We start from the raw sequence: 14,642 nt of genomic DNA, 5'->3' as shown, positions 1-14,642 counted from the left end.
CACTCGCCTGGTGGTAGATCTTAAAAACCACATAAATTCGTTAAATTATTTGTTACAAATATAATCCACTATAATCATTACTAATTATTGACAACGAAGAACGCTATAGTCGAGGGCTTCGACTATCAGATACCCGTTACTCAGCAAATGGGAGATGGAGATATACAAGCAGCAAAACGAGATTGCAATGTGGGCGACAGACAGATTTAAGCGTTATGGGCGTTAGAGAGGGCGTGGCAATATTAAATTTAGGTCAATCGATAGGTATTGACGAAAACAATATTTTTTTCTTCTAGGCGCCACAGTCTTGGGCGGTAGAGTGGGCGTGGCAAATTAGAGTAACAAGCTTGCGCTGTTCCCTAATCATGTCCGATTTTTGAAGTTTGTGGGGGTTGGGTATTTACAAGAGAAATTAATTTTAGTTAACATTTTTTCTAGCGTTATAACTGTAGGAGTCAAAGTTTTGGGCGGCTTGTGGGCGTTATAGTGGGCGTGGCTATATATATTTCTCGCCAAATAATGAAAATCCGAATATTTATTATCAAAAATGGTTTTATTGCTTTTCAAAAGTATTCTCCAAAAAAATCTATACACTTTGGCATGCGCTTAAACCAATCGTCGAATCACTTTTTTTACTCTGACTGAGACACTTCCAAAACATGGTTTTCCAACGCTTCAACAGCATCTTCTGGCGACGAAAATCGTTGACCACGCATTTTCCCCTTGATGTACGGGAATAAAAAGAAGTCATTGTGACGCCAAATTTGTAGAGGATAATGATAATCTGCACCCAAAAAAATCTACACCTGGGATCAAATTTTTGGGAATCAATTTAATCCTGAATAAGTGTCAAAAGTATACTACATTGTATGAAAAATCTTATTTGACCCTAAATAGAGTCATTATGACTTCAGTTCTTGCGTCAATTTGATCTTGTAAGGGTTTAGACCACCATCTTTTCGCAAAATTCGTCACAACGACGTTAAAGAGATGCCCAACGCTTGAGAACGACGCGTTAGGGACTTAAGTTAAGGCCATTGACTTTAAATTTAGGTAGTAAATTGTAACATCTTATATCTTTTTATGATGAAATGGCAAACCGTACTGAAGAGAAATGTCAAAAAGAGCGGAAATAAATATGGATTCTTTCGGCATACTTTTGTAGCGTTTTAAAAAACCCTTTACAAAAGTCTGCAGCGACCGCAGTTTTATTGCTTAAAAACATTTGTTTTCTCAATATCTATTTTTTACCACTCTAACGCTAAAAAACAACTAACAATTATGATCAAAGATTGTAAACTCATTAAATATCCCCTTAACGAATGACTTAGAAAACGAACTTGCTGTAAGAGATATATCTATGAATTTGAAATACCTGCTCTGTTTGCTTTTGGATTGTTCTTAAGAACGTTTTATTTTATTGTTGTCTTTGATGGTAATGATGCAACCCAGAGCAACCAAGTGTTGCAAGTTTCTGCTGCAGTGTCACATTTCACAGTTATTTGTTATTGCTCCATGTGCTCTTTTGATGTTTTAATATGCCATTGTCGCATGTCTGTCACGGCAGGCGTCGTCTTAATTACCTTAGACAACGGCAAAGTAGACGTCTATCACATCTAATAATATAATATCAGCCACAGCACTATGAAAAACAACGAGCTATGATTGCGTGGGTAGCTGGAAGCTCCATCATCTACAAATTCATTTCGGGTCCTGACTTTGTCTATAGCCATTAGTCAAGCAATCAATCAGACAGTCAGTCAATGTGGTGAGAATTTTCTCGTTCTTTAAACATTTCAAGAATATATATACTTTTAGGGTCGGAAACGCTTCTTTCAACCTGTTACCTACCAATAAACCGTTTATGGTTGGAATGCCAATTTTATAAAATTTTCAAAAAATCATAAAAACTATTAGCAAAGAGATTTTTGAAAAAATATTTTTGCAGGTACTATTAGTTTTGTTTTGATAAACTTTAAGCATCAACAAATTTTAGTTTTCATGCCGAGGAAAAAAATTTTAAAAAGTAAGCTTTTACAAAAAGTACACTTTTACAAAAATTTGTTATTTTCAAAAGGCTAAATGGGTTAAGAAAATGCTTGTACCATTCAAACGGAATTTAAATGACCTCTCCATTGATGCATATGTACATGAAGAAAGATCAAATTTTGAGTATATTTAACTTTCGTTTTGTAAAAATACTTATGCGCACTAGTGCAGGTGTTGTGGCAACGTATGCTTATGGTAATAAAATTAACTTAATTATGTCCTCCTGTGTAATAAAGCTCAGTATTATACTAAAACATTTTTTTAAACCAAGCAAGGAAGAACGCTATAGTCGAGTACCTTGACTATCAAAGGGACCAAAGGGAAATGGAGATACGCAAGCAGCAAAGCGAGATTGTAATGCGCCACCTGGTTATGTGGGTGGCAGACAGATTTAAGCGTTATGGGCGTTAGTTCGGGCGTGGCAAACTTTTGGTGGGTCAATCGATAGGTATTGACGAGACTAATACATTTCAGTTAAAATTTTTTTCTAACATTAAAATTGTGGGCGCCACAGGTTCGGTCGGTTTGTTGGCGTTAGAGTGGGCGTGGCATATTCGCGTAACAAACTTGAGCTGCGTACAAGGCCACGGAAGCTAAATCTGAAATCCCAATTCTCTATCTTTGGTAGTTTCCGAGATATCCGCGTTCATATTTACGATTTTTTGAAGTTTGTGGACGGTTTGTGGGCGTTAACGTGGGCGTGGGAACGCTGCGCAGGAATCTCTAGAAACTGCATGCCTAATCCCAGTATTGCAGCTTTTATAGTTTCCGAGCTCACAGCGTTCAGACATACGTACAGACGGACATGGCTAGATCGACTCCATATAACAAGAGGGAACGCTATAGTCAATTTCCTATTATATGCCCGTTACCCAGGTAATCAATAACTTATTATCTAATGCTGCGATTTAATAAATTTTTGACACTTCGATAAATATTGACAATAAAAATAAAATAAAATTTTATAAACAAACATGCACTTTATACGTACAAGTACACTCAGGGAAAAACACCGTGCTAAAATCAAGTAAAAACAGTCTAGATTTAAGAACGACATCATGTTTACCGTTCGTACTGGAAAAGGTTTTACATTGAGCACATTTTGAATTTAAGTATCTGTCAACTCTAAAAATTCCCAACAGTTTATTCTGATGGATCTCGGTATATTACTGAGTTTATGCGATGCCGAATTCACGCTTTCATTTCGCGATTTCAGCCGATTCGTGTGTGCATAAACGCCATTTCGTGAATTCGGCAACACACGAAAGTTGACTATGAATTCAACCTGAAAGCGTGAAATGATCACAATTAAACTGTGGTAACTCTATTTAATTGTCGGAGCTGCCAGATCGATATAAATACATAAATACACCTTACTTTTAAGAAGTTATTTTTTAATTCAGTGACAATGGAAACTAGTTTTTATCTTTTATTTTGATTGTAGAAAAAATGTTATACTGGCTTGCACACACTTTATCTTTAATATTAGCAAGATTATTTCATGCGAATCGAAAAAAATTTTCGGTTTAAATATCGCTCACACCTTTTTCCACCGGTCCGGCATCTCTGTCAGCTGAGATTGATAATATGCATGAATTCGGCCGCGTCGCATAAACAGAAGCTAATTTTATTTCACGCTTTCAAGAAATCATGAAAACCTTAGCATAAACATAGTATATAACGCGCATAAAATTCAGTGTTTATGCCCGTGAGCGGCAAGTCCGAAATAAACTTATAATATTAATATAAATATATATATATATATATATATATATATATACATATATATTTCATTTTCAGTTACCAATACTTTTTTCTCTTACTAGCACATAATCAAAACCCAATTTAAATGTACAATATATGTACATCATACCTGCAACTTTCTTACTTTATTAATAAATCGTACTTCTTTATAGTTCAAATGTAACTAGATTTAAGAATTGTTCTTACTTGATTGTAGACCGAAAGGTTCTAAAAACGTACTGAAATCGAGTATTTTCTGTCTTAAAAATGTGTACTTGAAAACTTAACTTTGTTCTCCAGTTAGGGATTTTCCATGCTTGGCGAAGTTTTGACACTGAAAATACTTGATTTAAGCACGCAATACTTGATTTTTTCTTTGAGTGTAGAATTTGAATGTCAAATTTTAACTCTACCTTCGAAAATGTCGTCGCTTTGTAGGATCGGAAATTTTTCCTCCTACCTGCTACATACTTTTCCCCGAATACAAAATACCATAAGGGTCTGCTTGGAAACATTTAAAAAAAAACGGTGCCAATACATGCCAATTTCAAAAGCCGATTTAATAAATATTTTTTGAAGTTATTGATAGATTAAGAGTTGTACTTGTACTTCTTTTTTCCGCACTTGCCCTTTTGCCTTTAAAAAGTTAGCAACATTTTCAATTTTGTGGGAACGACTTGTGTTCGGGAAATGGACGACAGTACGTGGAACTTTATGGCTAGAGAAGAGAAAGGGTAATTCGAAACCAAATTGAAGGCAGCCGTCCGTTTTCCTGTGCTAATTGAATAGTGAGGCTTATACGTTTGTCGGTGTGCATCTGGCCAATTACGCCTAATTACTGTCTAGGCGGCAACAGTGAAAATGAAAAGTGCCACAAATGATCAACCGGACTTGTGACAGTGGAAAGCTTGTTGGGGGAAAAAACTGCTGGTTGCCTACAGGTGGCAAAATGCCAAACGCAAACAGAGAAATACAAAGCTAAATACCAGCTTTCCTGCACCCAGAAACAAGTGGGACTATTTGTTTTTTTGGTAACGGATGACCTACAGTTTTTAAATTGACTAAAATTTCAGTTTAGGTAATGGCTTACCTAAAAGTAAAGAAATATTCATTACATTCTTAGTATTTAGGCAATAGCTAACTAAATTTTGATGCCAATGATTTTCTTAAAATTAGTCCATTATGCCCCAGAACCCTAGGGCTAGAGAATTCTATTGTGCTCCTATTCCCGTGTGCCCCTAAAAGAAGCAGAAATTTATTGGTTTCGTCAATATAAACCAAAAAAAGAACGTTGCCCATAACCGTAAAATCGCTTTGTTTGAAACATTTTTAAGAATTTAAAAAAAAGTGTTTGTGTTGTTTATCAATTACTTTCTACCTGTCTGCAAATTGTTCAAGTCTCACTGTTCATTATGACCAAATACTATAACCTCCTGCTTACTTATGTTAAGTTTTGGTCTACTGAAGTTAGACTCAAAATAAAACAAGCATGAACGCAATAGTCGAGTGCCCCGACTATAAGATACCCATTACTCATCTAAAGTGACCAATATATAGTTATTTGGGCGGCAGACAGATTTAAGCGTTATGGGCGTTCTATTTTTAGGGTAAGAATCGTTTTGGGATTAGAGATATATTTTTTCCGTTAGCCTTCTATTTTCATAAAATAATTTCTAGATATACGGAAATTTTGTCTTGTTTTTAGTTTATGGTAACCATTTCCTATATTTTAGTAACGCTTTCTTGAATTAAAGAAAATTTCCCTGGCTTTAGAAATCATTTTCTTGTATTTAGGAAGAAAAATACATTTTAATGGCGATTTTCTAAATTGTAGGGTACATTTTATTTTGAGTGTAGCTTCCTTTCCTGTTTTGCCTGCCATTAGCGATTATCTCGATTTACATTTTGTTGTGCCTTTCGATTTCAGTTTGGTTTTCGGGTTCAGTTTCAGTTTTTGTTTAATTGCCAACAAAGTGTGAACCGGTTCGCAGAAGCCAATAACAATGACAACAGGCCAGCGCAATACAAATGTCAAGGTGTTCCATTGCAGAACACTTGCGATACGATCCGGTTTACACACGTTGATGTTGGATCCGATTCTAAGTAGGTTTTATAAGTGGATTAATAGCGGGCGGAGAACAAACGATTATCGCGGTAATTATGTCACCAAATTGCGGCTCAAAACAGCAATCAGTCGATGAATGGCCATAAGCGATCGATCGGTGGATAATAAGAGATAAGTGAGTGTCTTTGGAAAGGGTAAACGCCAAATAAACCTTCTATGCCTGCAGGGTATTCGGTGTCGATAAGCTTATCCACGCTTAAGACATGACATTTTAAGCACAAATATGCTACACTCGACGCTAAAAATTCAATTAATGGTTTTAAACTCTACCCTTTCGTGCGATTTCTTTTAATTTGACATGAAGAAGGAATATTTGCCCTTAAAATTTCAGTGTGATAGAAAATTCACACTATAATCTCAAAGTTCTTTAAAAAGGGCAGAAAAAGAAACGTCTGTGTTAACTAAAGTTGATTAAGACTTAAAACGGAATGATAACGAAGCAATAATTTGCAGGCATTGGATTGGGTTCCGAGTCAAGGTAGATGGATAAATTGTTGTCCTGTAAACCTGTACTGGTTGTTGCTTACGTTATTTTAGCGGTTAAGGGTCAATATGTCAAGCAAAAAACTTTCAGATTTTTGAAATTTAAACGTGATTAAAACAGTAGGAGTACATAATATTACATTTTATTACATTACATTTTTTACATTATCCAAGAAGGATGATGGTATTTCCTGATAGAGTTTTAAGAATAATTGATCAAAACTATTGAAACAAATAAACATAAACACATAAACAACAATTATAAAATGAACAATGTTAATTATAAATACATATACCGAAAACTATGTAAAACATTAGTATTTGTAATTCATATAGGTTTATTTGCTTAAATAGTTCTTATCTATTATTCTAACAACGTTAAAAACAAATCTTTCACACTGCCTGAGGGAATTACTTAAAATTTAAATTTCACGCGCAAAGCTGTTACCGGCCTAATATTGCAAGCTTAAAAAAATCGTAACGAAATCTATTTTACCACGGGTTTTTTCCAAATATGGATTGTTTGGTACACGTCTCGGTTTGAGTATTTACAATATCATTAAAATGTTAAAAAATTCCGCGTTTTCAAAGTGGAGTTGTAGCTCACAATATACAATGCAGATACCCGATATCATCAAAAATCGTATCGTATCGCGCCCAAAGAAATATTTTTGTCTTATTTTTTTACCCGTTACTCGTAGTTACTCTATATACTAGATTCGTGGGAAAGTATGTAACCGGTAGAAGGAAGCGTTTCTGACTCCATAAAATATATATATACTTAATCAGCCGAGTCGATCTAGCCATTTCCGTCTGTCTGTCCGTCCGTATGAACGGTGAGATCTCGGAAACTATGAAAGCTACAAATTTGAAATTTGGCATGTATATTATTAAGCTTCTTGCGCAGCGCAAGTTTGTATTAGCAGTAGAACCCGTCTAGCGCCTATATTTTTAATGTTTTGAAAAATTTAAATGAGATTTTATTCTTATCAATCCCCACCTACATGCCAAAAACTATAGAAATCGGACGATTTATTTAAAAGTTATAGCCAAATAATAATCAATATTTAGCAAATTTAATTGAGACGGCACCACATGCAACAAATTACCTGTTTTCACTATTTTGCCGCTAGGGGCGCCGCTAGTCGGTGCTATAGGCTTTGTGGCGCTATGTGGTGTTATAGGCTTGCTAGTGAAAAAAAAAAGATTTACTGCAAGCATATCTCCATCCCTCTCTCATTTTAACTTAGTAACGGGTATCTAATAGTCGGGGCCATCGACTATAGCGTTTTCTCTTGTTTGTGATCTAAGGGTCCAACTCCACCGAGAACTACCATCATCTTTCTTGGAGCATTTGTAATATATAATTTTGTAAGCTAGTGTTATTTATTAATCATCTTAATAATACAAAAATATTTATAGCGTTATCACATTCATGATAATAAATAAATGTATATCTCTTCTGAATGCAGCTTGTCAATTGACCAGTGGCATCACCATTGCCGTAACCCAATCATCTTAGCGCATCAGCAAAAATGATCGAGACCAGTAATCAACGGTCAGGAGGCGTAGATTTCAATGGTCGCCACTCGGCATCGCCGGCCCGCACCATAGACTCACATGATTCCACCACGGGGAGCATGGATACCATTGTGGATCGCAGCCTAAATCGCGAGGAGCTGCACCAGGTGGTGACCAACATCGAGCAAAGCACAAATAGCATGAGCACGGCGGGATCAGAAAGTCTGACCAACTCGCACATTGGTATGTTACAAAGGGACGTAGAGCAGCAACAGCAGGAGGATCAGGAGCAATCACGTCAGGATGCCCAGAGTCACATTTATTCGAGTCCAGTCTACGATGAGGAGCCCCCTGCGCTAAAACTTCTTTCCGCAGCCTTAGACTTGGATGCAGAAAAAGGCAAGGCCAGTATTGACGAGGATAATAAGCCCAAGTTGATTTCGCATAAGGAATTCAAACAGCAGCTGGAGGAAGCGATGGTCTCGCGGCAACCCAACCAGGTAATCCACATTAAAAAGAACTCAATATCAATATCAATCGAATTAGCTTATGTTATACCCGTTCTTAGTCTTATTGGCCAATGCAAATAGTTGTAAAGTATTATTTTTCGTGTTTACTTATTATTAAATAAACTACCATTAGCATAGTTACCAAACCAATTCCAATGACCCAACAAAGTCTCTTCTTTTGCCCACCTCTAATTGCCTTTGCAAAACCTATGTAAAACAAGAGGAAACACTATAGTCGACGGCTTCGAATATCTGACACCCTTTACTTAGTTAAGGGGAGTGCGAGGGAGATGGAGACAAGCAAGCAGCAAATCGACTGTTCCCACACCACGCCTCTGCATCCCCTAGCGCCCAGTCCCTTATTTGCTTATAACTTTTTAATGGATGGTCCGATTTGCAGAATTTTTGGCATGTAGATAGATATTGGTACGTATAAGTATGTTGAAGACTGCCAGAATGTGTATATTTATACCAGTTACTCGTAGAGTAAATGGGTATACTAGATTCGTCGGAAAGTATGTAACAGGTAGAAGGAAGCGTTTCCGACCCCATAAAGTATATATGTTCTTGATCAGGATCACTAGCCGAGTCGACCGAGTCCGTCTGTCCGTATGAAGGCTGGGATCTCGGAAACTATAAAAGCTGCAATACTGGGATTAGGCATGCAGATTCTAGAGATTCCTGTGCAGTGCAATTTTGTTTCGTCAGTGTGCCACGCCCTTTTTAACGCCCACAAACCGCCCACAAGCTTCAAAAAATCGTTAATATGAACACGGATATCTCGGAAACTATCAAAGATAGAGAATTGGCATTTTAGATTTAGGTTCCGTGGCCTTGTACGCAGCGCAAGTTTGTTACGCGAATATGTTACGCTCACTCTAACGGCCACAAACCGCCCAAGCCTGTGGCGACCACAATTTTATTGCTAGAAATCAAATTTTAACTGAAATGTATTAGTGTCGATAAGACCCATCCATTGACCCAAAAAAAGTTTGCCACGCCCGCACTTACGCCCATAACGCTTATATCTGACCGCGGGTAGGTGACGCATTAGAAATTTCGCTTTGCTGCTTGCATATCTCCATCTCCCATTGGTCCCTTTAGCTCAGTAACGGGTATCTAATAGTCGAGGTACTCGACTATAGCGTTCTTCCTTGTTTTTAAGTAAAGTCTTAATATTTCAATGTTTACCTTAGGAGTCTTGGTGCACGGAGCTTTAGACTCAGTTGGATCTATTTGTAATTTTTACATTAAATATACTTTTGGAGAATGTGTAAAGATTTCAGTCAGAAATTTGTAAAGGAGACGATTCCGATCACATAAAGTATATATATTTATAGACAAGTCGAGCTAGTCCGTCCGTATGTCCGTCCGACTGTCCGTTTTTACGCAAACTAGTCTCTCATTTTTACGGCTATCCGGATGAAACCTTCCCAAAAGTCTTGTTTCTATTGCAGGTAGTTTATAAGACGGAACGAGCCGGATCGGACAACTATATCCAATAGCTCCCATTTTTATAGAAAAATTTTAAATTATATTTTTTTTTGTGTTTTTTTGACATGTTAAATTGATATGATATTCGCATTCTTTTAATATTTCAGATTTTCGAAAAACATTTTATAAAAATTTGACGACTGTATCATATAGCTGCCATAAGAACGATCGGATTATTAATGTCAAAACAATACAAAGACCGCCATATTTTGTTTTCGGTACACATATACGGTAGTAAATTGAAATGAAACATCTTAAATTTCTGTATTTAGATTTTAGTTTTCTAAAAATTGGAAGGCTCTGCACAGACAATGCACCCACGGGAACGACCTGCAAGGGTATAGAAACTTCGGCTTGCCGAAGATAGCTCCCTTTCTTGTTATACCATGGATTTTGTCCAAATATGGATTTTTTTGATAGGATGGACGGTAACTTTAATTTAAATTAATTTTAAAAAAACTTATATTAGTGGTCGGGTTTTTTTCGAACTTTTACGATATCAACAGACGCCTTACAGTCACTAAATTATTAAAAACTCCACATTTTTAAAGTTTGCGAGTTGTAGCTAACAATATACTCAATGTATCCTTTTCATTTACTCAGCAAAATTAAAGGGTGACGGCATAGTTGTAAACTAAAACCACTAAACACAACTACATATATCAACTGAATTGGTGAAGCGCAACTCGAGATAGCAACAATATTTTCTTAAAAAATCTTTTAAAAAAAACTTACCTATCCATTTATAATATTATGGACTTCCTTTCCGTAATCTAGGGGTCCAATTCTACCAGAAACTACCCCAATCCATCTTGGGGCATTTTGGCTGTAAAATATTTTAAATACGGGAAAATAATATGAAAATAAATATAGCTTTGTTATTTATATATCTTCAACTCAGAATTAAAAATACAATTTGATAAATATCGGACTACAGCAGCAATCGGCAGACATGTGATAAGCTGTCATAGAAAAGATTGCAATATTAATGTCAAAATAATACAAATATCATTATATGTCGTTTTCGGTCAAAACGTATACGGAAATAAATTTAAATGTAACATTGTCTTAACATATCTGCGATTATTTTTTAATTTTGTATAAATCGGAATGCCTTGTACAATGTATGTACACATATGATGACATAGAAACTACCTGCAAGGGTATATAAACTTCGGCTTGCCGAAGCTAGCTTCCTTGTTTATAAATTTATTCATTATCTGCTTTTGCCATTTTGACCAAGAAATTTTTGTTGTGTATATTTATATTCAAATCGCTTCCTGTTATTTAATTATTTTTGTTACTTTGGGTTTAGCTGCAAGGTCAGCTTCCTTATTAAATGTCAAATCATATGTGTATGTTTATTTTGTGCAGGTGAATGCCACAAAAAGTGCATCTAACACTTTGGACTCCAGGATTAGTCGTAAACAGCGCTGTCCACCGGAATTAATCAAGTACAAGGAGAGCAGCGGGGGCGGGGCCAGTGACTCCTCATCGCTTTCTTCGAAGGATCGGCGCAAACGAAAGGCGAGTAATGAATGTTGCTCGGCCTTTCCACTACAGATAGTGCTGGGCACTTTGCAGTTGCTCCTGGCCATTTCCCTGGTGGCCCTGGGATCGCTCCTGATCGTTCGAGAAGCAGCCCTCTCTTTGGCGGCATGTGGCATATGGACGGGACTAATAGCCGCCGTTACCGGTTCCCTTGGAGTGGTGAGCATGCGCAAAACGCAGACGGCCTTCCTAGCTCTCAGTTTGGTCTGCATCGCCAGCAGCACCTTGGCCCTGGCTGTTTCCGGAGTGAATTTGTCCAGGGATCTCAACAGAATGGCAGAGCACGAGGTCGAGCAGGTATAATTTGGAACTCCCTATCAATGCCAGTCGTTTAATAGCTTTTATCCCTTTAAGTTCAACTTGATCAATGCCAACAGCGAGGTCTCTGCCGCCTTCGGTCTGTTCTTCACCCTTTTTCTGCACTTTGTGGCCAGCATCGTCTCTGTATATAGATGTGCCCTCCAGATTTGCACGAAGTGAGTACAGTTGCTATTACACTAGTCCGCGCTTAAAAAATTGTTTAACAGTTGTCAGAAGTATTTTATTTTATATATATTTAAAAAAGGAAAACTACATTTTTAAAAGTCCTGCGACTAAAGCAACTATATAAAACAAGGAAGAACGCTATAGTCGAGTACCTCGACTATCAGATACCCGTTACTCAAAGGGAAATGGAGATATGCAAGCAGCAAAGCGAAATTAAAATGCGCCACCTACCGGCGGTAGACAGATTTAAGCGTTATGGGCGTTAGAGTGGGCGTGGCAAATTTATTTTTGGATCAATCGATAGGTATTGACGACACCAATACATTTCAGTTAAAATTTTTTATCTAGCATGCAAATTGTGGGCGTCACAGGTTTTCGCGGTTTGTGGGCGTTTAAATGGGCGTGGCAAACTTATTTTTAAGTCAATCGATAGGTATTGATGAGAACAATACATTTCAGTTAAAATTTTCAGTCTAGCATCAAAACTGTAGGAGTTACAGTTTTGGGCGGTTTGTGGGCGTTAGAGTGGGCGTGGCAGTCTACTGAAACAAACTTGCGCTGCGTAAGAAGCTCAGGAATCTGTTCGCCAAATTTTAATAGCCTAGCTCTCATAGTTTCCGAGATCTCAGCGTTCATCCGGACAGACAGACGGACAGACGGTCAGACGGACAGACGGACAGACGGACATGGCTAGATCGGCTCGGCTAGTGATCCTGATCAAGAATATATATACTTTATGGGGTCGGAAACGCTTCCTTCTGCCTGTTACATACTTTCCGACGAATCTAGTATACCCTTTTACTCTACGAGTAACGGGTATAAATACGTTGACTCATGGTCTCTTTTACCCGTTACTCGTTTTCATCTTAAAGCCTCTGCACAAAGTCACTTTAAATTTAGGGTTTAAGACGATGTCAAACAGCTTAATAAAAAAAACCTTTAATTCTACTACTAAGCTAAATTTCATTTGCCCGTTACTTGTTAATTTCGAAAGCTACATCCTTGTGCTGTATGCCATTGGAAAGGTGTATTTAAATACTATGTACGGCCTTCTAACATTATTTGTCTAAATACCATCGTTAAAATACTATGAGCAAACGTTTTTTTCATTTCGAATTTATAGGTTGTTTTATTTAAAAAAAACTGTTTAGGCTAAAACTTTAAACTGTATAGCCCTTGAGATTCTTTGTATAACATTAAATTTGGTATGTGCGTATCCAAACGCTATTTTAGGGCCATGGAATCATTTAAATTATTAGAAATGGTTCCATATAAGAAACTTGAATTCGACGGCTTTTTGGAAAGTAAATTAATTATATGATTTATGTTTAAAAAAAAACATCTGATATCAATCCAAAAGACCTCGTAAAGAGGTAAAAATCTAGTGAAGATTCCACCTTCCACAAACAAAACTTCTTATATCAACTTTTGCTACGAAAATGTATTATACGATCTACTTAATAAATACACATTCTACATTTTTATACCCGTTACTCGTAGAGTAAAAGGGTATACTAGATTCGTCGGAAAGTATGTAACAGGCAGAAGGAAGCATTTCCGTCCCCATATCACTAGCCGAGTCGATCTAGCCATGTGCGCCTGTCCGTCTGTCCGGATGAACGCTGGCTATTGAGATTTGGCGTGCAGATTCCTGAGCTTCTTACGCAGCGCAAGTTTGTCTCAGCAATGTGCCACGCCCACTCTAACGCCCACAAACCGCCCAAAACTGTGACTCCTACAGTTTAGATGCTAGAATAAAAATTTTAACAGAAGTGTATTGTTCTCATCAATACCTATCGAGTGACCCAAAAAAAAGTTTGCGACGCCCACTCTAACGCCCACAAACCTCCCAAACCTGTGACGGCCACAGTTTTCATGCTAGATACAAATTTTAACTGAAATGTATTGGTCAATACCTATCGATTGATAAAAAAAAGTTTGCCACGCCCACTCTAACGCCCATAACGCTTAAATCTGTCTACCGCCGGTAGGTGGCGTATTTTAATCTCGCTTTGCTGCTTGCATATCTCCATTTCCCTTTGGTCCCTTTAGCTGAGTAACGGGTATCTGATAGTCGAGGTACTCGACTATAGCGATCTTACTTGTTTACATTCGACACGGTGCAATTCAATATGCCTGTGTTTAGGTGTACGATTTTATTTAGTAGATCGTATTTTTTAGTCACAAAAGTTGATATCAGAACTATTGTTTGTGGATCGTTACAAGATTTTTACCTCGCTTAGAGGTGTTTTTGTTTGATATTAGTACACGAAACCAAATTCTTTTAGCTTTTCTTCGCGAAGACACGTCCGGCAAGAAGTCCATGTAGGGAGCGAAATCCCTTTTCGTTTGCACTGCCCTCCTGCAGTCATTTTAAAGTGTTTCCATCCATTTTTAATTTTTTGTTTCCACACCGCTTCTGCAGGAACACACCGAAAGTTTAGATGCATAATTCTTTGCGCGCCGGCTAACGGCATTCATCGATATTCACTCCCTAAATCTAGTATTTTTTGGTATATGTTTAACTAATCTAATAACCGCGCTGAAAAACACCCGACGAAAAGCGTTAGCCGCCTATTTGCCTCTAGTTCACTCCTATGGTTAGCTCGCGGCTTTAGTTAATCTGAATACTAGGCTTTATAATAGACGGACAGCTTTTCAAGTTCCTAGCTGTTTTTCTA

The 14,642-nt window shown here is 37.3% G+C and overlaps 1 protein-coding gene across 2 annotated transcripts in view; it reads left to right on the top strand.

The window, feature by feature from the left end:
* The window catches only part of LOC108005084 (uncharacterized), a 52,006-nt gene that overhangs the window by 14,558 nt on the left and 22,806 nt on the right, over positions 1-14,642 (top strand). The window contains exons 1-4 of one of the 2 annotated variants that reach the window (XM_065868380.2): positions 5,925-6,032; positions 7,873-8,421; positions 11,299-11,772; positions 11,830-11,951. In XM_065868380.2, the coding sequence (XP_065724452.2) occupies positions 7,936-8,421; positions 11,299-11,772; positions 11,830-11,951 (1,082 nt within the window). In that variant the 5' untranslated portion in view covers positions 5,925-6,032; positions 7,873-7,935. Of the gene's footprint in view, positions 1-5,924; positions 6,033-7,872; positions 8,422-11,298; positions 11,773-11,829; positions 11,952-14,642 lie in introns of those variants that run through there. The other variant, XM_017068251.4, reaches the window with a different exon arrangement.

This window comes from Drosophila suzukii, chromosome X (assembly GCF_043229965.1).
Source record: "Drosophila suzukii chromosome X, CBGP_Dsuzu_IsoJpt1.0, whole genome shotgun sequence".
Classification (NCBI taxonomy): Eukaryota; Metazoa; Arthropoda; class Insecta; order Diptera; family Drosophilidae; genus Drosophila; species Drosophila suzukii.
The sequence above is the reverse complement of the archived record's forward strand: the minus strand, read 5'-3'. Positions and strand labels throughout refer to the sequence as shown.